This window comes from Rhinoraja longicauda, chromosome 30 (assembly GCF_053455715.1).
Source record: "Rhinoraja longicauda isolate Sanriku21f chromosome 30, sRhiLon1.1, whole genome shotgun sequence".
Lineage (NCBI taxonomy): Eukaryota > Metazoa > Chordata > Chondrichthyes > Rajiformes > Arhynchobatidae > Rhinoraja > Rhinoraja longicauda.
The window spans coordinates 27,522,785-27,543,433 of record NC_135982.1 but is presented as its reverse complement, the minus strand read 5'-3'; the positions used below and the strand labels follow the sequence as shown (position 1 = coordinate 27,543,433).

Below are 20,649 nucleotides of genomic sequence, written 5' to 3'. Positions count from 1 at the left end.
AGGCTTCCTCAGACATATCAACAGGGATGGTCATTATCTGAACCACTGTTGGGTCATCCACCAAGGAATCCTCCTCAATATATGTTCAAAATTGCACAAATGAGGCCTCCCCGATGTGCGGTGGATGCAGGAATCTGCTGGAGGACCCGATCTGAAAGCTGGGAGGAGCTCGAAATGGTGGACCCAACCCGAGGACCCGCAGGCTCTCCGAGAGGGAGCCACTGGAGAGAGACATCTGAAGCGAGGAGGGAGGGGCCCTGGGAGGGTGAACCGGAGAGAAGAAGGAATGGGTGATGTTTCAAGATCCATCTGCAGTCTGAGCATCAGGGGAGAGGGAGACACTGAGATGTCGAAGGATATGGTGTGAAAACGGGAGATCAAAAGGGACAATGCTCATGGAAAATGTAGAATGGTTCATTGTTAGCTGTTCTCTCTCGAAATCAGGTTTAGTCAAACATTCATCACCAGGGGCGGCACGGTGGCGCAGCGGTAGAGTTGCTGCCTTACAGCACCAGAGATCCGGGTTCGATCCTGACCAATGGTGCTGTCTGTACGGAATTTGTACGTTCTCCCTATGACCGCATGCCTTTTCCCCGGGTGCTCCGGTTTCCTTACACACTGTAAAGACTTACAGGTTTGCAGGTTAATTGGCTTCAGTAAAGATTGTAAATTGTCCCTTGAGTGTAGGATAGTGCTAGTGTACGAGGATCGCTGGTCGGCACGGATTCTGTGGGCTGAAGGGCCTGTTTCCACGGTGTACTAAACTAAACTTAACTAATCTAGATTTGCAGGTGAGGAATGGCCAGTGATAACTGTTTTGAAGCTGTATCCAGCAATGTGCAACAGTTTCTATTTTTAAAGTGGTGCTGAGGAGAAAAACCTGTGGGCAAAAGGAGGAAGAGCAAAGATCATAATTCGGACTATTTGCCTGACACCCGTGTGACTGATATTGACCGGGTGCCTTTCACATCCTTCTAGGATAAACTGTTCCGAAGAGAACAAACAACTTCAAGAGGAGACAGTGAAATTGAGTGACCGGCTTGATTCATTGGAGAACACTCTGAGAATGAATAAGACGGTACATTATACAGAGTAAGCTGGATAGTGCTCCTCGCATTATCCAACCCTTTTATTTTTTTCCTTCTAGCTTTTTACAGTGTCCTTGGATGCACCTGATCAAACCCGAGGGATTTATCTAGCTTCATAGGTTTTAGGACATCCAGCACCTCGACTGTAATATGGACTATTCTCAACTTTCCCAAATACCTTAGTCTTCATGTATTTCTCCACGGTAAAAACAGAGGAAGACCTTGTGCATCTCCCACGTTTCTAAACACGGACGACCTCTTTGGTTGGAAAGAACAGGAGGAAACTTTCCTGAACACACTTGACAAATGCTACCCTATCTAAGCCCATCTGTTGGACAGCACCACTCTGCTAATCCCTCTATACCACTCACGCCAGTTCCTCCTGTTCCTCCTCTCAGCTGCTCACCTGTGAGTGAAACTAACCTCACCATTACACATTAGATTGCCATAAAATAGACACCGGACAATATGTTGTACAATTCCCCAGATAATACTGAGTATTTATGAATTAGCTGTGAAAAGTGCAACAGATTGTCAGATAATCTGATTAAATCTCATGTATCAACATTTTACGTGGTTCTGAGAATTGGCATAGAGTAATTACTGATATCTCAGAGCTTGCAGCATGATGTATAACTGGAGTTGCCACTAAGGCAATTGAACCATCCTACCAACAAGTAGAGAGCAGTCCTGAGCTACTATCTACCTCATTGGAGACACACCCTCGAACTATCTTTAATCTGACTTCACTGGACTTTACCTTGCACTAAATGTTATTCACATTATTCCCTTTATCATGTTCCAGTATACTGTGGACGGCTCAATTCTAATCATGTATTGTCTTTCCATTGACTGGTTAGCACGCAACAAAAGCTTTTCTCTGCACCTTGGTACATGAGACAATAAACTAAACTAACAGAGCAAACAATGGCCAACTGAATCATTAATACACTTGCCTGCTTTTCCTAACCGATCTCGTTATCCATGGCTGGGCAACAACTCATCATCCCCAGCAATCTTACAATTAACATCCCACCCTTTATAAAATCTATAAAGGCTATTTCATTACTACTGATCTCAATTGAAATTGGTTAAGAAAGGACATATGCATGGCAGTGGACTCAGATAGATAGTGATAGCATTGGTAGTATGAACAAATGATGGCAATCCTTAGAAGGCTTAGGAAGTTCTACCTGTTCCCAATAACTCTCACCAACTTCTACAGATGCGCCATGGAAAGCATTTTATCGGGATGCATCACAGCACGGTTTGGGAACAGCTCCATCCAAGACCCGCAAGAAGTTGCAGAGAATTGTGGACACAGCCCAGACCATCACACAAACCAACCTCCCTTCCATTGACTCCATCTACACTTCACGCTGCCTCGGCAAGGCCAGCAGCACAATCAAGGACCAGTCTCATCCTGGCCACTCCCTCTTCTACCCTCTCCCATTGGGCAAGAGGTACAGAAGTGTGAAAACACTCAGGGCCAGTTTATTCCCAGCTGTTATCAGACAACTGGACCATCCTAGCAACAGTGAGAGAGCAGTCCTGAACTTCTATCTACCTCATTGGAGACCCTCGAACTATCGTTGATCGTCTTTACGGGCTTTATCTTCCACTAAATGTTATTCACATCGTTCCCTTTATCATGTGTCTGCACACTGTGGATCGCTCGAGCATAATCATGTGGGCGGCATGGTGGCGCAGCGGTAGAGTTGCTGCCTTACAGCCAGTGCAGCGCCGGAGACTCAGGTTCGATCCTGACTACGGGCGCCGTTTGTACGTTCTCCCCGTGATCTGCGTGGGTTTTCTCCGAGACCTTCGGTTTCCTCCCACAATCCAAAGACGTACAGGTGTGTAGGTTAATTGACTGGGTAAATGTAAAAATTGTCCCTAGTGTGTGTAGGATAGTGTTAAGGTGCGGGGATCGCTGGGCGGCGCGGACTCGGTGGGCCGAAGGGCCTGTTTCCGCGCTGTATCTCTAAATATTAAAAAATCTAAAATCTAAATCTAAAAAATCCTTTTCACTGTACCTCGGTACACGTGACAATAAACTAAACTCCAGTTTAAACTCAGAGTCATTTATGCCGATGATAGGATGCTAATATGCTTATTAGTATCGCGGGAGCACCAGTTTGTAGCTGTCTTCACTCCTGTCATGAGCTTTTAATTTTTCTGTACTTTGTTTACAGGAGCCTGGCAAGTTGCAGCATCATGACAGTTTATCCGTGTCCTTCGCCGAGGATCATTGCAAGTTTCTATTCAGTGACGCTAATGCAACAAATGGCAACTTCCTATCTGCAACACGGTACTACAATTAAATATAAATATAATTTCAACGGCTAGTTTCCATCCCATCCTCATGGCTCGGAGGCCAATGAGCCACTTTGCCGGTACATAGTTCCTTTGAAAGTGGCATCACAGGTAGAGAAGGTGGTCAAGAAGGCTTTTGGCACATTGGCCTTCATTAGTCATAGAGTATTGAGTGTAGAAGTTGGGAGGTGATGCTCCAGTTGTACAGGGTATTGGTGGGGCCACACTTGGAGTATTGTGTTCAGTTTTGGTCACCCTGTTATAGGAAAGTTGTTTAGCTGGAAAAGGTGCAGAGAAGATTTACGAGGATGTTGCCAGGACTCGAAGGCCGAATCTTTAGGGATAGGTTGAGCAGGCACGGACTCTGTTCTTTGGAGCGCAGGAGGATGAGGGGTGATGTTATAGAGGTGTATAATATCATGAGAGGAATAGATTGGGTGAATGCACAGTCATTCACCCAGAATAGAGGAATCAAGAACTAGAGGGCATGGGTGAGGGGAGAAGGATTTAATAGGAGCCTGAGGAGCACCTTTTTTACACAAAGGGTGATAGAAATATGGAACAAATTGCCAGAGGAGGTAGTTGAGGTAAGTACTACCGCAACGTTTAAAAAACATTCGGACAACGTACAAACTCCATACAGATAGCATCCATAGTCAGGATCAAACCCAGGTCTCTGACGTTGTCAGCTAGCAGCTCTACCACTGCCATTTTTGCTGCCATTGGCTTCCATTTTTTTTTAAATCTCTCTATTGAGTCCTGAGACCTTCTTGACATTAAAGGTGATAAATCGGTACAAATGGTTACAATGATCTTAGTTGTAATGACCATGTTCTTTCTTTTCCAGTGACACACCATCACCAGGTGGTAGTAATAATCATGGCTGTTTGGACATCTACCGACGTAACAAAGCATTGGACTATACTGATGCGACCAAACCCACGTATACCCCATCGCGGATGTTTCAGTCAGATGCGGACTACATGAATCGGTCGAGCTGTTCGCGGTTCAGAGACCAGGAAGAGAGCCGATTCCTAGGCAGTGACCATGTGTGATCCGGCAGTGACTGAGACAGAAGTAGATCTGAGTACGATTTAAGTGGATCCTGACTGTGCTACTCAAAAGAACTTTGAAGGCTGAATGATCCATGAGGTGTTTCTATCTGGAGTTAAAGTAATGCTGGTAACGGAGCCAGGGACATACTGATTCAACATGCAGCAAACCTTTGTCTTTGTCACGTTGCCTAACAGGAATATTAACACATCTTTCTCTGGATGAGTAGTGATAGATTGGTTGAAATACCCGCCCTGGCGTCTGTCTATCCAGCTATTGCACTTACAAGCACACGAACGCTGGAATAGTTCCAGTGTTTCAAATGTCAAGGTTTCGGGCTGGGCGTGTGAAACGCCATGGTTCTGTGGTATTAATGTGTCCAGTCCTCTCCCAGTGTACAAATGAACTTTGGTGCTGCCTCCCGTTATGAACAATGCAAAGAAAATGCCCACTTGTACGAGTGATTAGTTTTGTCAGGATGTAATTTAAATTCATTATTTGTGCCGAGTTCTGCAGTGGTACTTGTAAGCTAATTTTATTTCAGTATATATCCTCAGTTTAGAGAACAGTAAACGGCAATGGTATTAGATAGTAGTACTGGTGATCAGATGATAAAACTCTGTGTTGAGTCTACTGAACCTAACGCCTTCTTGCACTGACTTCATCCCTGAGTTGCTTTCTCCTGAGATTTGTAATTGAATACTAGACTAAGTGGACCCGTTGGGCCCAAACCTCTCCTGCATTGGTGCAGCACTCTGTCCTCCCCCCTCTCTCCTCAACCCCCCCTCCCCTCTCCCGTCTCCCCCACTTCCCCTTCCCTCCCTCCTCCCCTCCCCCTCCCCTCCTTTTAAACTTTACAATGTGAATAACTTTAAAAATATAAGACCAATTTCAATAAAACTACTTGCATTATCACTAAAGTGACAATGGTGAGTAAGGTGGGCCTAAAATTGTCGCGCTATCATGTACCATTTTGGCTGAAGTTCAGTCACAAACAAGATAACAAACAAGAGTTTTAGTATATAGATATATAAAGCACCTGATGGCTTGATACATAAACCGTGAGAGGGGGGTCGAGATGAAGGAGGGGATGGATTGATCAAGTAAAGCAAAATAATTCCACTGGAAACAAACTTCTGATGGGCCCTCTTAAAATGTGTCGATGATTTCTTACTTAAATCCCAACTGCTGGCACAAGAGTACGGAAACGGAGATGCAGAAATGCCGGAGAGAATCACTGTCCCATAACTGGCTGGTGCTTTCCTCTGAAATCCACTGCCTTTTCCACGTTTACAGAGATCACCAGCAATTACAGACAGTGAAGTGATTTAAAAAGCTGTCGCGTGTTTAGCCTGCCACTTAAAGGGGTCGGCGTAATGCAGCTTCACGGCTGGACCTTTGGAGTAAGTGCCCACCTCAGCTGTGCCGTTCGCCGTGGGAGGAGAAGTGGTGGTAGTGGGGGAGTTTCCAAACTTCTCCCAAAGCGGAAAGTCTGCAGGGAAGAGTTTCTCAGCCCTGTCTCCGAGCTTTCGCACAGGGACAGGAGCAGCACAGGCCGCGGACACAGAGTAGGTCTCCACCCCGGAGACTGGTGTGGTAGTAGTGGTAGCACAGGCAGAGGATACAGAGTAGGTCTCCACCCCGGAGACTGGTGTTGGGAATGCAGGAATTTCTGAATGAAAAGGAGAAAAGCATAACTTAAAATAAATGGACCAAACAATGTGAGATTGGAACTCTTAATTTAGTAGTTGGGTATTAAAGCAACACTCCAACTATCTGCCATTAATCCAGATTCGATTCATTTTTTGTCATCTTGCTGCGCAAGGATAAATGACTTGTTTATATTTGAGTCGATCTCTTACTAATGCTGAGAGTCAGTTTCCACGATTGCATTGAGCAAGCTTGCCAACCTGGTATCTACAATCCTTTGTGTAGGAAGGAACTGCAGATGCTGGTTTACACTGAAGATGGGCACAAAGTGCTGGAGTAACTCAGCAGGTCAGACAGCATCTCTGGAGAGAAGGAACAGGTGACGATTTGGGTCGAGACCCTTGAAGAAGAGCCTCGGCCCGAAATATCACCTACTCCTTTGCTCTGGAGATGCTGCCTGACCCGCTGAGTTACTCAAGCTTCTTGTGTCTATCTGCAATTCTTTGTTATCTTGATCTGTTCCATTATGTTACGATATTTGCCACCTTCTTCCCTTGTAACCGAGTGACCCAGCTTACATTGGGACTGATGCCGTGGTTCGTCAGCTGCTGCAGAGTTTAGACCAGTCATTCTTGCCACTGCTTTCTGCCTCCTCCTTATCCACAGGTTTTACCTGTAGGTGATCTAAAGTTAAGGCATCTCGCTGTAAACATGCTGTGAAAGTTCTTTACCAGTCCTGGTCTCAGCATTTACCTAGACCTCGATAGAAGAAGGACTTAAAACTGCTTCATTGTTAACTATTGACTTTTATTTCTGCCGGAGATGGAGAAGGAGATGTGTGCTAGGATGTGGTCAGTACAGGACCTGGGTTCTTTATAGATGCCAACAGAGGGTACAACATACACAAAGTAATTCAGGAACTGTCCCAGACCATCCGCGAAATGGATGACGTCATCAGCATCCAAGAGGTCTTCACTTCACTTTGTTTGGGTTTGCTTTTGGCCTTGAATCAGTGGAGGTTTACAAGTTCATCATCAAACTTCTGGGTAAGACACGATCTCTAGTGTTAACGCAAGTGTTGACTTGTAACACTTCAACTAAGTAAAGAAGAGGCATGAAATCAAAATAGAAAATGCAGGGAACATGGAGTATGTCAGTCAGCACCTGCGGAAAAGGAATAGATTTGACTTTTCTACACTGAGACCCCAGGAAAAAGAGAAAAGAGGTTAATTTTCAGTTGTGGGGAAGATGGGAGAAGGATGGATTGAATGCAAATATTAATTCTAATCGGGAAAAAAAACAATTGTGTTAATGTGGCTGCTCAAAGCCATTTGTGATTCTTTGTGCCAGGCGGTGGTAATGGCGAGAGAAAAACTGACCAACATCACAAATTACTGATGGCAGAAGTATCCAGTTCTGATGTAGAAAGCACAAACTAGTGAGTTACCTAAAGTTGAAAAATTTGATAACAATTATGGAAGGCTGTAATGTGCCTGGGCAGAAAATATTTTTAAAATCAAACCATATGAACAATTTTATAAGGCATATACATAAACAATTGAAGATTGATAGAAAAGATCAAGAAGATTAGGGGTGAGCGGGGCAGGATCCTAAATTTCACTTCTCTGTGTTTATAATGTATATTTCATTTTTATTTTGGCTATTTTTGGACAGAAAGAAACCTCTTCGAGATGTGGTTGGGATTCCATTTCTATTCTGATTTATATCTAGATTCACAAAGCAGGATGCAAATAAATAAGAGTCTAAACTTATTTTGAAAAATTATAAATTTTAAATTTAATTTTGAAATTAATGTTAGGAGATAAATGTGCAAACACTTAACCATTGTCTTTTTTCTATCTTCTTATTAAACTGGTTAGAATTGAATTCCAAATGCACTTTCACAGGTATTTATATGATGTGTGATACGATGCCTCGTACATTTATTATAATGTTGTGCCAGTTTATTTTACTTCCAAAGGCCAGGTTCTTTGATCATTCAAAGAGTCTGACATATGACGAAAGAATGGATCGACTGGGCTGGAATTTAGTGGAATTTAGAATTCACTGGAATTTAGAAGATGAGTGGGGATCTTATAGAAACATATAAAATTCTTCAGGGATTGGACAGGCTAGACACAGGAAAAATGTTCCCAATGTTGGAGGAGTCCAGAACCAGAGGTTACAGTTTAAGAATAAGGGGTAGGCCATTTAGGACAGAGATGAGGAAAAATGTTTTCACCCAGAGAGTTGAGAATCTGTGGAATTCTCTGCCACAGAAGGCAGTGGAAGCCAATTCACTAGATGTATTCAAGAGAGAGTTAGATATAGCTCCTAGGGCTAATGGAATCAAGAGATATGGGGAGAAAGCAGGAACGGGGTACTGATTTTGGATGATCAGCCATGATCATATTGAATGGCGCTGTTGGCTCGAAGGGCCAAATGACCTACTCCTGCACCTATTTTCTATGCTTCTATGTCACAATTGTGTAGGAAGAAACTTCAGGTGCTGGGTTAAACTGAAGACAAACACAAAATGCTGGAGTAACTCAGCAGGACAGGCAACATCTCTGGATAGAAGGAATGGGTGATTTTTCAGGTTGAGGCCCGTAATTAGGCTTAATCGCCCGATTCTACTCCTATCACTTATGAATAAAACTTACAGAACCCAGTACTATCTATTGCCCAGACAGGACTAATCAGTTGAGTAAGCCTGAAAGCACTCCGTTAAGAACAGAACCACAGCTGGTTTGCATTGAAGCACGATTGGGAAAGAACCCTGTATCCAGTCTCTTCGTCTGTGCATGTTTGAAAGGAATGTTGGTGGGCAGGTCTTTTTATGTTTTTATTCAAATTGATTGTAATAAGACATGAGAAATTAGATTTTTAAATCTTTGTTTTCAAAACACTCCTAGTAGTTCTTTGAAGCTTTCCAACATATCAATTGATCTTCATAAGTGATAGGAACAGAGTTAGGCCATTTGGCCCATCAAGTCTGGTCTATCCTTCCCGCTAAACCCCATTCTCCTGCCTTATCTCTAAAATCTAAAGTCTAATCCGTCATCCTTTCTGCCGTTTACAGAAATTCACACTCACCTTCATCTTTTAAGCAATCTCAGATAATTCTTCTCAATAAATCTTCTCCACCTCAAAGGGATGGCATGTATTAATGAAAGAGACCTGTGAGCAATGGGAAGAGACCTGTGAGCAAGGTGCTGAAACAGGATGGTGGGGAGGGAGAGAGAAAGAGCCATTCAGCCTGGTCTGTCATCCCCATAAGTTACTGGTTAGCACGCAACAAAAGCTTTTCACTGTACCTCAGTACACGTGACAATAAACTAAAGTTTTAGAATTTTCACTGAGAGTTTAAAGCTAAGAAACTCCTTTTGAATTGGCCATATTAGCTAGATAATAAATTAGTTACATTGAATAAATATTAGGCAGACACTCGGTAAAAAGTACATGATGTGTAACATACTGTTGCTAAAAATCTGTACAGCACTGTATTGATGGAAAATTGCAATGTTCACATTTGCAGATATTACATTCCCAACATGGACAATATAGTCTAAGCAGTACAGAACTTTATTGTCATTCGGTACAGATACCGAACGAAATTACATTTCCAGCAGTCACAGAACACAACAAAAAAGAAAGGAACACAGGACACACGACCCCAACACAAACATCTATCACAGTAACTCCAAACACCCCCTCACTGTGATGGAAGGCAACAAAACTTCCACTCTCTTCCCCCCACGCCCACGGACAGGCAGCTCGACCCCTACCGAGGCGACCAACACGCACAACCCCCGCAAGGGGATGGAAGGCCCCGCGGCCAAGCCGCGCCCCGGGGAAGAGACCTAAAAAAAGAAAGGTTTCCCCCACCCCACCACCCCCCGCCCCACCCCACACATACACAGCCAAAAACAGAAACAAAAACCATCCCAACACCGACACACAAACAAAAAAAAAGACAAACAGACTGCCAGCGAGCCGCAGCCATTAGGCGCAGCCACACGTGCTACACTACACTAAGCCAAGTGCTAAAACTATTTAGCTAATTTACAAAAAATGTTTTTGCCTAAATATATCATCTATCCTAGTGGGGAGAAGCTGAGTGAGAGATATGGGAAGTGTATTTGTGTTGAGATGTGTAAAATCCCTTTTCCTGAATAATTTCCTGAACATGGTCTTCTGAAGGGCCCTGCTTGTTCTCTTCCAATTATAGAATCATAGAGTCAGAGTTTTACAGCGTGGAAACGCCCTTTAGCCCAACTTGCCCACACCAGCCAACATGTCCTATCTACACTAGTCCCACCTACCAGCATTTGGCCCATATCTCTCCAAACCTATGCTATCCATGTACCTAATTGTTTCTTAAATGTTGGGATAGTCCCTGCCTTAACTACCTCCTCTGGCAGCTTGTTCCTTACATCCACCATCTTTTGAGTGAAAAAGTTACTCCTCAGATTCCTATTAAATCTTTTCCCCATCACCTTAGACCCATGTCATCTGGTCCAAGATTCACCTACCCTGCGCAAGAGACTCTGTGCATCTACCCGATCTATTCCTCTCATGATCTTATACACCTCTATAAGATCACCCCTCATCCTCCTGCGATCCACTGAATAGAGTCCCAGCTTACTCAATTTCTGCCTACAGCTCAGACCCTCTAGTCCTGGCAACATCCTCGTAAATCTAACGTTGTTGATTGGAATTCTGTGTTTCTACTGCTTCCTACTGTTGTTTCATTAAACCTTCCTTGTGCCTTCATATGTGAACAAAGCACTTTATGCGAAATGGGTAGAACGCATGGAACCACTAACATTGATAACAGACTCTGAAAGCGTGTAATACAGAATGGAACATAGAATAGTACAGCACACGAAAAAGAAAACGGCAATCATCTTTGCAAAATCTACAATATGCCAAGCATCCTTTAGAATAAAGGTGTTGGCTGGCACATTTTGATACTGTAAATGTATCAGTCTAAAGAAGGGTCCCAACCCAAAACGTTGCCCGTCCTTTCCCTCCACAGATGCTGCCTGACCCGCTGAGTTCCTCAGTAACTAAGCCGACTGAGTTCCTTTATTACTTTTATCTCGTCTTATCTCCATGAAAGGAGGATGAAAGTAATTCAGCTAAAAATTGTGTTTTGCTTAATTACATTTATCCCTCTTTTAGGTTCCAGACGAGGTTTACGAGAATGATCCCAGGAATGGTTGGGTTGACATATGATGAGGGTTTGTCAGCACTGGGCCTGTACTCGCTGGAGTTTAGAAGGATGAGAGGGGACCTCATTGAAACTTACCGAATTGTGAAAGGCTTGGATAGAGTGGATATGCAGAGGATGTTTCCACCTGTGGGAGAGTCTAGGACCAGAGGTCACAGCCTCAGAATAAAAGGATGTTCCTTTAGGAAGGAGATGAGGAGGAATTTCTCTAGTCAGAGGGTGGTGAATCTGTGCAGTTAATTGTCATAGAAGGCTGTAGAGGCCAAGTCTATGGATATTTGTAAGGCAGAGATAGATTCTTGATTAGTACGGGTGTCAAGGATTATAGAGAAGGCAGGAGAATGGGATTTAGAAGGAAAGATATTATCAGACTTGATGGGCTGAATGGCCTAATTCTGCTCCCATCACTTATGAAGGTCTACTGATATGCTGGAAACCTGCAGAGAACTACGATTGCTTTGAAAACCAGGATTTCTTAATCTCATTGCTCATGTCTTGTACTATGGGGAGAAGGCAGGAGAATGGGGTTAGGAAGGAGAGATCAGCCATGATGGAGTGGACTTGACGGAGTAGACTTGATGGGCCTGATGATCCCATGCCCATGATGATGCCATGTCCAAATAAGTCTCTACATATTTCCATGGATTGCTCCATTCAAATTGTCTTTGTTTTGAATATCACAGGAAAGCTGTTTTGACTCTGAGCTTCAAGCATCTTGAAAAGAGCTTAGGCGAGTCGAAATGTAAATAATTGACTTGATAATGCTACAGAGGAGGCAGGTAAATAAATCATGTCATTGACTGAGTTTTGTTTGTGTTTCTGAATGAATGCCTCCTTTGATTAATTTTTCCATTCTATTTGGTTTTAAGTTTCTTTAAAAAGAAGCATTTGGCTGAGTTTTTAATTGTCTTTTCGAATGAATGGCTCCTTTGATTAACTTTTCAATTGTACTGTATTTGGCTTTAAGTTTCTTTATAGAGACCCGTGATCTCTCACAATGTGCCGGAAATGAGGATAATTTATGTGAGGAAGCCACCACAGTTGCCTTTACGGTACAGTATCGCTACTTAATCTCCCTTGCCATTAACGTAAATGTCTCCACAAGCAAAGGGAGAACATGCAGACTCCACAAGGCCAGTACTGGGCGTTAGGATTGATCCCCCAATTCCTGGATCTGCTGCACTGCTGTCACCCAAAACAAAAGAATCCCTTAAATTATTGGCTCCACCACGTGCATATTCAAGTGCCCCTATCTACACGACAAAGAACAATGTGTGAACTGGAGTAACCAGAGCTCAGCAAATTAGTCTGTCCTGGTTAGAATTGCTTAAAACTAACTCGGGTCAGTGTAAACCGTACCCTTTTATTTGGACCAAGGTAATGAGGTAATGCCAACTGACCTCCCAGGGAGCAGAACCAACAGGGAAGAAACACGACCCAGGTAGTGGGTGTGGGCCGCTGAGAGAGAGCTGAGAAACAGTCAAATGAGGGTGTGGATATAATAAGCTTGTGCGTTACTGTTGGTAGATGTGTCTCCTCTTTCCTGAAGACATTGAGTTTAGTTTATTGTCACGTGTAAGCCTTTGTTGCTTGCGATCCAGTCAGCAGAAAGACAATATATGATTACAATCGAGCCATTTACAGTGTATAGATACATGATAAAAGAATGACGTTTAGTGCAAGGTAAAGCCAGCAAAGTCCGATAAAGGATGGTCAAAGAGGTAGATAGTAGTTCAGCACTGCTCTCCGGTTGTGGTAGGATACAATACAATATATCTTTATTGTCATTGTAGAGGGGTACAACGTGATTGGGAACGAGATGATTCAGTTGCCTGATAATAGCTGGGAAGAAACTGTCCCTGGATCTGGAGGTGTGCATTTTCACACTGCTGTACCTTTTTCTCGATGGGAGATGGGGGAAGCGGGAGTGGCCAGGGTGTGACTTGTCCTTTATCATGCTGCTGGCCTTGCCAAGGCAGCGCAAGGTGTAAATGGAGTCAACGGAAGGGAGGTTGGTTTGTGTGATGGTCATGGCTGCGTCCACAATTCGCTACAATTTCTTGCGATCTTCGATGGAGCTGTTCCCAAACCAAGCTGTGATGCATCCTAATAAAATGCTTTTTCTGGTGCATCTGTAGAAGTTGGTGAGAGTTGTAGGGGACACCAAACTTCCTAAGCTTTCTCAGGAAGCAGAGGTGTTGGTGTGCTTTCTTGGTTGTTGCTTCAATATTGGTCCAGGAGAAGTTAGTGATATTAACTAATTTGAAGTTTTCAACACATGTAAGTTGTGAATAAAGAAGCCTTAAACTTACCGCTGGACTCCATGCGTTATTAAATATCGTGTTCTAACAGGTGCCAAATCTGTCACTGAATGCTCTTGCATCAACAGCCTGAACCTGTCCAAGGTGGGACAATACAAGGGAGTGCAGATATAATGTACGGGGATCGCTGGGCGGCACGGACTTGGTGGGCCGAAAAGGCCTGTTTCCGGCTGTATATATATGATATGATATGATGATATGATGATATGATAATCGGCCGAAAGAAGGATCCCGATCCAAAACGTTGCCTGTCCATTCCCTCCACAGACGCTGCCTGACCCGCTGAGTTCTTCCAGCACTTTGTGATTTACTCAAGGTGGGGTGAACCAAATCAAAAACACAATCAAAGCCTCAGAGAGCAACACAATGCAATTCATTGATAAGTTTATTAAGCTCAATAAACACTACAACTAAAGCATAAATGCAAGAAACAAATCCAGAGACCCGGGTTCAATCCTGACAATGGTTGCTGTCTGTACGTAGTTTGTACATTCTCCTTGTGACCTGCCTGGGTTTTCTTCAGGTGTTTTGGTTTCCTCCCGCACTCCAAAAATGTACAGGTTTGTTGGTTAATTGGCTTTGGTAAAATTGTTAAATTGTAGGATAGTGCTAGTGATCCCTGGTCAGCGCAGACCTGGTGGGCTGAAGGGCCTGTTTCCACACTATCTCTAAAGTCTAAATTCTAAAGAAATACTCATTCAATTTCCTGAGTGCTGTCAAACTCCACCCTCAGAAATGTTTATTTTTGGTGCTGAGATGCAGGCATAAGGGGCAGCAGCTCTGATGATTTAATTTCCAGACCCTGTGATAAAACCTCATGGAAATGATGTTGGCCTTTGTGGGCTAGTTTGGCTAGTTGGGCCAAAGGGCCTATTTCCATGCTGTACGACTAAATGAGTGGGAGAATAGGACTGATGGGACTGCTATGAGATATAAACTATTGGACAAAATAACTTCCTACGTCCTGAGAAGGTATGAGCACAGGTTCCAAGTCATTAGAAACAGACTTTCCAGCAGGTTACACTTTTATCAAAGCTACAGAAAAATAAGGCAATGCTTGTTATGTGTGGGAACTGTAACTGGTGATTATATCTCCATGTTCCACCACTTGAAAGTAAAGGGTTTCCGACGAACATTGGAACCACAGTGAACCTCTCCCAATTTTCTGTGGTAGGAGGTGAAATCGTCAATGAAGGTGCAATTCAGGTCAAGTGGTTCCAATGCTGAGCGCACTGCAGCTTCCAGTGCACATTCTCCATTGATCAGCGGCCCAAAGGGTTTTGGAATTCCCAAGTATTTGCCAAGAACTATCATGTTCACCTGACGAGAGACAAAAATAAACCCGTTTCAGCCCGTGGTGCCACTTTCAGACACACAATGATTGTTAGAATGTCTGAAGTCAAAAGAAACCTGATTGCCCAAAAGACAAGGAACTTGATGGTTAATAAATGAGTTAAGGACAACAGCAGAGAAGAAAGATTATAGAATGTTGAGGAAGATGGAAAATAAGTTCATAAAACATAGAAGCAGAATTAGGCCATTCGGCCCATCGCGTCTACTCCTCCATTCAATTGTGGCTGATCTATATTTCCTCTCAACCCCATTCTCTAACCTTCTCCCTGTAACCTTTGACACCTGTATTAATCAAGAACCGATGAATCTCCACTAAAAAAACACCCAATGACTTGGCCTCCACTGCTGTCTGTGGCAATGAAGTGCACAGTTTGACCACCTTAAAGCTATGTCCTGAAGTCTCCATTTTCACTTTGGGTGGGGTGAGGGGAGGTTCTGACTGTCTACACTGACTGTATCTCTGCTTCCCATCATTTTGTTTATTTCTCTCCTCACCTCAATCTCCGATATTCTGGAGTAAACAATGTCAATTTATCCAACCTCTCCCTGTAGCTAAAGAACTCTGAAGAAGGGTCTCGACCCAAAACGTCATCCATTCCTTCTTTCCAGAGATGCTGCCTGTCCCCCTGAGTTACTCCAGCATTTTGCGTCTCTCTTCCATTTAAACCAGCATCTGAAGATCTTTCGTACACACTCTCCCTATAGCTAACAGCCTGGGATCGACCTGCCCATTCTTAATAGATTTCACTCACCATAAAGACAAAACAGGCTGCAGATGCTCAAATCCAGATCAATAAATAAAATGTGATAAGAACTCAAGACACACATTGCTGGAGTAACTCAGCCGGACAGGCAGCATCTCTGGAGAGAAGGAATGAGTGAAGTTTTGGGTCAATACCCTTCTTCGGACTCAATGGGTCATGCAGTATTTGTGGATGCAAAAGGTCTAAGAGGACTTTGGAATTGAGACGTTGGCTCAGGATTGAGAAGGAACTCTGGATTTGCCTCTACAGTAGGATGAAGAGAACATAGCTTTGTACATTCGCATTCCAAGAGCTTCGGAGATGTTTACCAGAGGTTCAGGGGAGACCTGAGAGATGTATATAGAATTATGGGAGGCAGAGATAGGGTAGACAGTCAGATCCTTTTTCTGGGGTGGAAGTGTCAAAGACTAGAGAGCATAGCTTTAAGGTGAGAGGGGGAAAGTTTAAAGGAGATGTGCAGTGTTTTTAACAATATGGTGGTGAGTGCCTGGAACCTGCTGCTGGGGTTGGTTGTGGAGGCAGATACAATAGTGGCAAATCAGTGACTTATGGATAGGCATATGGATATGTGGGAAATGGAAATATATGGATCATGTGCAGATAAGAGGAGGTCTTGGCAACGTGTTTGTCACAAACATTGTAGGCCAAAAGGCTTGTTCCTGTGCTGTTCTACGTTCTAATTTCAGGTAACCCATCCACCTTGAGTTCTCCTACACACACTCACCCATCAACCTTGTTTTCTTCTCATTTGGTTCATCACTCCCATCCTTTTTCTCCCCTTCTTGCCGCTGCATGCTAACAATTGTGCGGCGCAGTGGTAGAGCTGCTGCCATACAGCTCCAGTAACCTGGGTCTGATCCTGACTGAGTGCTGCCTGTAAGGTTTATACGCTCTTAGCCTTACATGCGTGGGTTTTCTCTGAGATCTTCGGTTTCCTTCCACACTCCAAAGACATACAGGTTTGTAAGTTAATTGGCTTGGTATAATTGTTAATTGTCCCTAATGTGTGTAGGATAGCGTTAGTGTGCGGGGATTGCAAGTCAGTGCAGACTCGGTGGGCCGAAGGGCCTGTTTCCATGCTGTATCTCTAAACTAAACTAAACAATTGCTTCTGTTCCCTCTCAGTCTGATGCAGGGTCTCAACTCAAAAAGTCCACTGACCCTTTTTGCCTCCGCAGTAATTGCTTGACTTGCTGAGCTTTTCCGTCATTCTGCTTTCTTTGTTTTTCACTTACCATATCTGGAAAGTAAGCTGCTGCATGCTTTGGTTTATATGGCTCAAACCATATTGGGAGATCAATGATATCTGCTTCATCTAATCCCAATTCCACCTTTAGGATGTCTCGGTTCCAATCAATGCAATGCTGTGGGGAGAAACAGCAGAAAGAATCTGAAGTAATTAGCAATAAATTTCACATGTACACAGTTTCACGACTTCACAGTGTCACCTTGACTCACCTGTACATGGGAATTTAATTCATGCAGCTCTCGATTATTCAGGATTTCATTAATTTTAACCGGGTTATGGTTTGTATCTGATTTGTGAAACAAAAGTACACCATTAATATTTATTTTTTCTTAAGTATCTCTTTAACTTTACACTGAAGATCAGGTCACTAAAGTATAGATCAGCCGTGATCGAATGGCGGAGCGGACTCAATGGGCCGAATGGCCTAATTCTGCTCCAATGACTTATGACCTATGTTTGCGACACTAACTGTTCCATCCATGGACTAACTATCTACCGGGCCACGCCGCGATGGCAGTCTCTCCTACAGTCTGTCTGTCTTTTTCGTCTTTTTTGTTATTTTTAGTGTGTTAAAAAAAATTGTGTTAATGTTCTCTGGTTTGTTTTATGTGGGGGGTCGGGGGATTTTTCAATCTCTTACCTTGTCGGAGATGCGATTGTATTTCCGGATCGTATCTCCAGTCGCACTGCGGCCTAATATTGTGGAGCTGGAGGCCTTGATCGGGACTGACTTTCAGCCCACCACAGGGGTGTGGACTTACCATCAGAGCATGCGATCCCTTGCCTGGGATTGATACTCTAACCGCGGCCTGTGGACTTCACCATCGAGGTGGAGTAGTCACTGTGGTGGATGTTCATGTTAAAATATATTTTGTGTGTTCTGTTGCTCTTTATTGGTATGACTGTATGGCAAATGAAATTCCTCGTATGTTGCAAAATTGCAACATTATGATTATGATCCATATATAAACTGCAGCCATCCTGAACTTGCCTGCACAATCCTCCTTGGGACATCTGCCCATGCTTTGTTTTATCAGTCCGCAATGAAAAAAAACACACTTTGGCTCACACTCGTGTGAAAGAGTCTGAGAAGGTCTCAACCCGAAACACCACCCATTCTGGAGCGACTAGGCTTGTATACACTGGAATTTAGAAGGATGAGAGGGGAACTTATTGAAACATATAAAATGATTAAGGGGTTGGACACGTTAGAGGCAAGAAACATGTTCCCAATGTTGGGGGAGTCCAGAACCAGGGGCCACAGTTTAAGAATAAGGGGTAGGCCATTTAAAACGGAGAGGAAGAAAAACTTTTCCAGTCAGAGTTGTAAATCAGTGGAATTCTCTGCCTCAGAAGGCAGTGGAGGCCAATTCTCTGAATGCTTTCAAGAGAGAGCTGGACAGAGCTCTTAAGGATAGCGGAGTCAAGGGGTATGGGGAGAAGGCAGGAACGGGGTACTGATTGAGAATGATCAGCCATGATCACATTGAATGGTGGTGCTGGCTCGAAGGGCCGAATTGCCTACTCCTGCACCTATTGTCTATTGTCATTCCTTGTATGCAGAGATGCTGCCTGTCCCACTGAGTTACTCCAACATTTTGTGTCTATCAAAGTTGCTTGAATGTTGTCCATTGGTGACTTCCACCACCATTTTTTTAGATCATGTTACATGGGGATTGGAGGCCACAGATTCAAACATCAGTTGTTTTGGAAAATTTCCTTTGCCAAAGGAGATCAAAGGAATTGCAGATGTGGAAATTTTGAGCAAATCTTGGAGTAATTCAATAGATCAGGCAGCATTCGTGGAGGGAATGGATAGGCCCAATACATCAGGTCCTAAGCGATAAGAATAGAATTAGGCCATTTGGCCCATCAAGTCTACTATGCCATTCAATCAAGGCTGATCTACCTCTCCCTCCTAACCCCATTCTCCTGCCTTCTCCCCATAACCTCTGACACCTGTGCTAATCAAGAATCTATCTACCTCTGCCTTAAAAATATCCAATGATTGGCCTCCACAGCATTCCATGGCAAAGAATTCCACAGATTCACCACCCTCTGACTAAAGACATTTCTCCTCATCTCCTTCCTAAAAGAAGTCCTTTAATTCTGAGGCTTTCCCTATTCTGTATGTTTTAATTAAGTCCCCCCTCATTCTTCAGAGCCACCAAACAAACGCTCATCATAGGTTAATCTACTCATTCCTTTGATCATTCTTGTAAACCTGCACCAGTACTCCCAAGTCCCTTTGCACCACCGATTTCTGGATTCTCTCCCTATTTAGAAAATAGTCCACGCCTTTATTTCTACTTCCAAAATGCATGACTCCACACTGCTACACTAAACATAATGTATGTAAATATACAGAAACAAACAATGTTGGCAAAGAGTGACACACAAAATGCTGAAGTAACTCTGCAGAAGGGATAGCTGGCCGTTTTGTTCAGCAAGGTTTGCGTTTTGCATGACTACTAATGTAATGTTACAAAACACAAAGCGCTGGAGGCACTCACTGGGTCAGGTAGCATCTCTGGGGGAATGGACCGGCGATGTTTATTTCAGGAACCCTCTGTAGACTTTACTTTACAATTTAAAGATACAGCGTGGAAACAGGCCCTTCCCCCCCCCCCCCCCCCCCCCCCCCCAGGTCTGCACTGACCAGCGATCACCCCACACACTAGCACTATCCTGCACACTGGGGACAATTTGCAATTTTACAGAAGCCAATTGACCGACCAGACTTTTTGGAGACTGAAGAAGGGACCCGACCTGAAACGTCATCAGTCTATTCCTCCCACAGATACTGCCTGCCTCCAGCACTTTGTATTCACAAGGAACTTGAGCAGAACACAATGTAATGTGACAACTGTGTGGAGACTCACTTTCAAACATTGCAACTTCTCCATGACCTTCTTTCTGGAGCTTCTTGAACAGAGTGTAGAAAGACATGGGACTGGCGAGAAGGAGTCTAAAACCCTGCAGAATTCAGAAGAAAATATCAATATCCAAAAACGACACTTTCTCTGCACAGAATCTCAGACACTGATGCCTGAAAAGAGCAGGGGAACTGCCAGAGGAGATAGTTGAGGCAAGTATTGTAAAAACATTTCAAAGACCTTTGTGTTGGTACATGGATAGGAAAGGTTTAGAGGGATACTAGACCAAGTGGGCCCGTTGGGCCCGTCCTCGTAGGGTTTCCATTGTAACCGGGAGGCGGGGGAGGGAGGGGGGGAGGGGGACCACCTGTTTTCCCAGTACCCCTCTTTCCCCGTTGTGGGATGGGAGGGGGGGGGAGGGGAGGGGGGGGAGGGAGAGGGGGAGGGAGGGGGGTAGGGGGGGGAGGGGGAGGGAGGGGGGAGGGAGGGAGGGGAGGGAAGGGGGGAGGGGGGGAAGGGGAGAGGGAAGGGGGGGGAGGGAGGAGGACCTCCCCTTTTCCCCAGTACCCGCTCTTTCCCCGTTGTGCCCGTCCTTGTAGGGTTTCCATTGTAACCGGGAGGAGGGGAGGGAGGGGAGGGAGGGAGGAGGGAGGAGGGGAGGGAGGGGGGGGAAGGGGAGGGCGGAAAGGGGGGGAGGGGGAGGGGGAGGGGGGGGAGGGAGAGAGGGGAAGGTTTGAAAGAGC

At 44.2% G+C, this 20,649-nt stretch overlaps 2 protein-coding genes across 7 annotated transcripts in view; one reads left to right on the top strand and one right to left on the bottom strand.

Annotated features, from left to right (window-relative positions):
• The window catches only part of ccdc30 (coiled-coil domain containing 30), an 85,171-nt gene extending 71,534 nt beyond the window's left edge, over positions 1–13,637 (top strand). For 4 of the 6 annotated variants that reach the window (XM_078425681.1, XM_078425683.1, XM_078425682.1 and 1 more), the window contains 3 exons: positions 979–1,078; positions 3,284–3,399; positions 4,252–13,637. In XM_078425681.1, the coding sequence (XP_078281807.1) occupies positions 979–1,078; positions 3,284–3,399; positions 4,252–4,459 (424 nt within the window). In that variant the 3' untranslated portion in view covers positions 4,460–13,637. Of the gene's footprint in view, positions 1–978; positions 1,093–3,283; positions 3,400–4,251 lie in introns of all 6 variants that reach the window. The other 2 variants (XM_078425684.1, XM_078425679.1) reach the window with 1 other exon arrangement.
• A 425-nt stretch (positions 13,638–14,062) lies between these two features.
• On the bottom strand, positions 14,063–20,002 carry LOC144608010 (protein-arginine deiminase type-1-like). The gene is made up of 4 exons (XM_078425232.1): positions 19,913–20,002; positions 17,240–17,316; positions 17,017–17,145; positions 14,063–14,984 (listed from the first exon to the last, which is right to left on the bottom strand). Exons 1-4 carry the CDS (start codon positions 19,977–19,979, stop codon positions 14,751–14,753), a joined length of 507 nt encoding a protein of 168 aa, XP_078281358.1. The 5' UTR covers positions 19,980–20,002; the 3' UTR covers positions 14,063–14,750.
• Between the last annotated feature and the right edge of the window lie 647 nt (positions 20,003–20,649).

Coding starts and splice junctions, on each gene's coding strand:
- LOC144608010 (XM_078425232.1), bottom strand. CDS start 19,979: ATGTCTTTCTACACTCTGTTCAAGAAGCTCCAGAAAGAAGGTCATGGA. Junction 17,317..19,912: donor AGAAGTTGCAATGTTTGAAA/GTGAGTCTCCAC, acceptor TTCACAAATCAG/ATACAAACCATAACCCGGTT. Junction 14,985..17,016: donor CAGCTTACTTTCCAGATATG/GTAAGTGAAAAA, acceptor GTCTCTCGTCAG/GTGAACATGATAGTTCTTGG.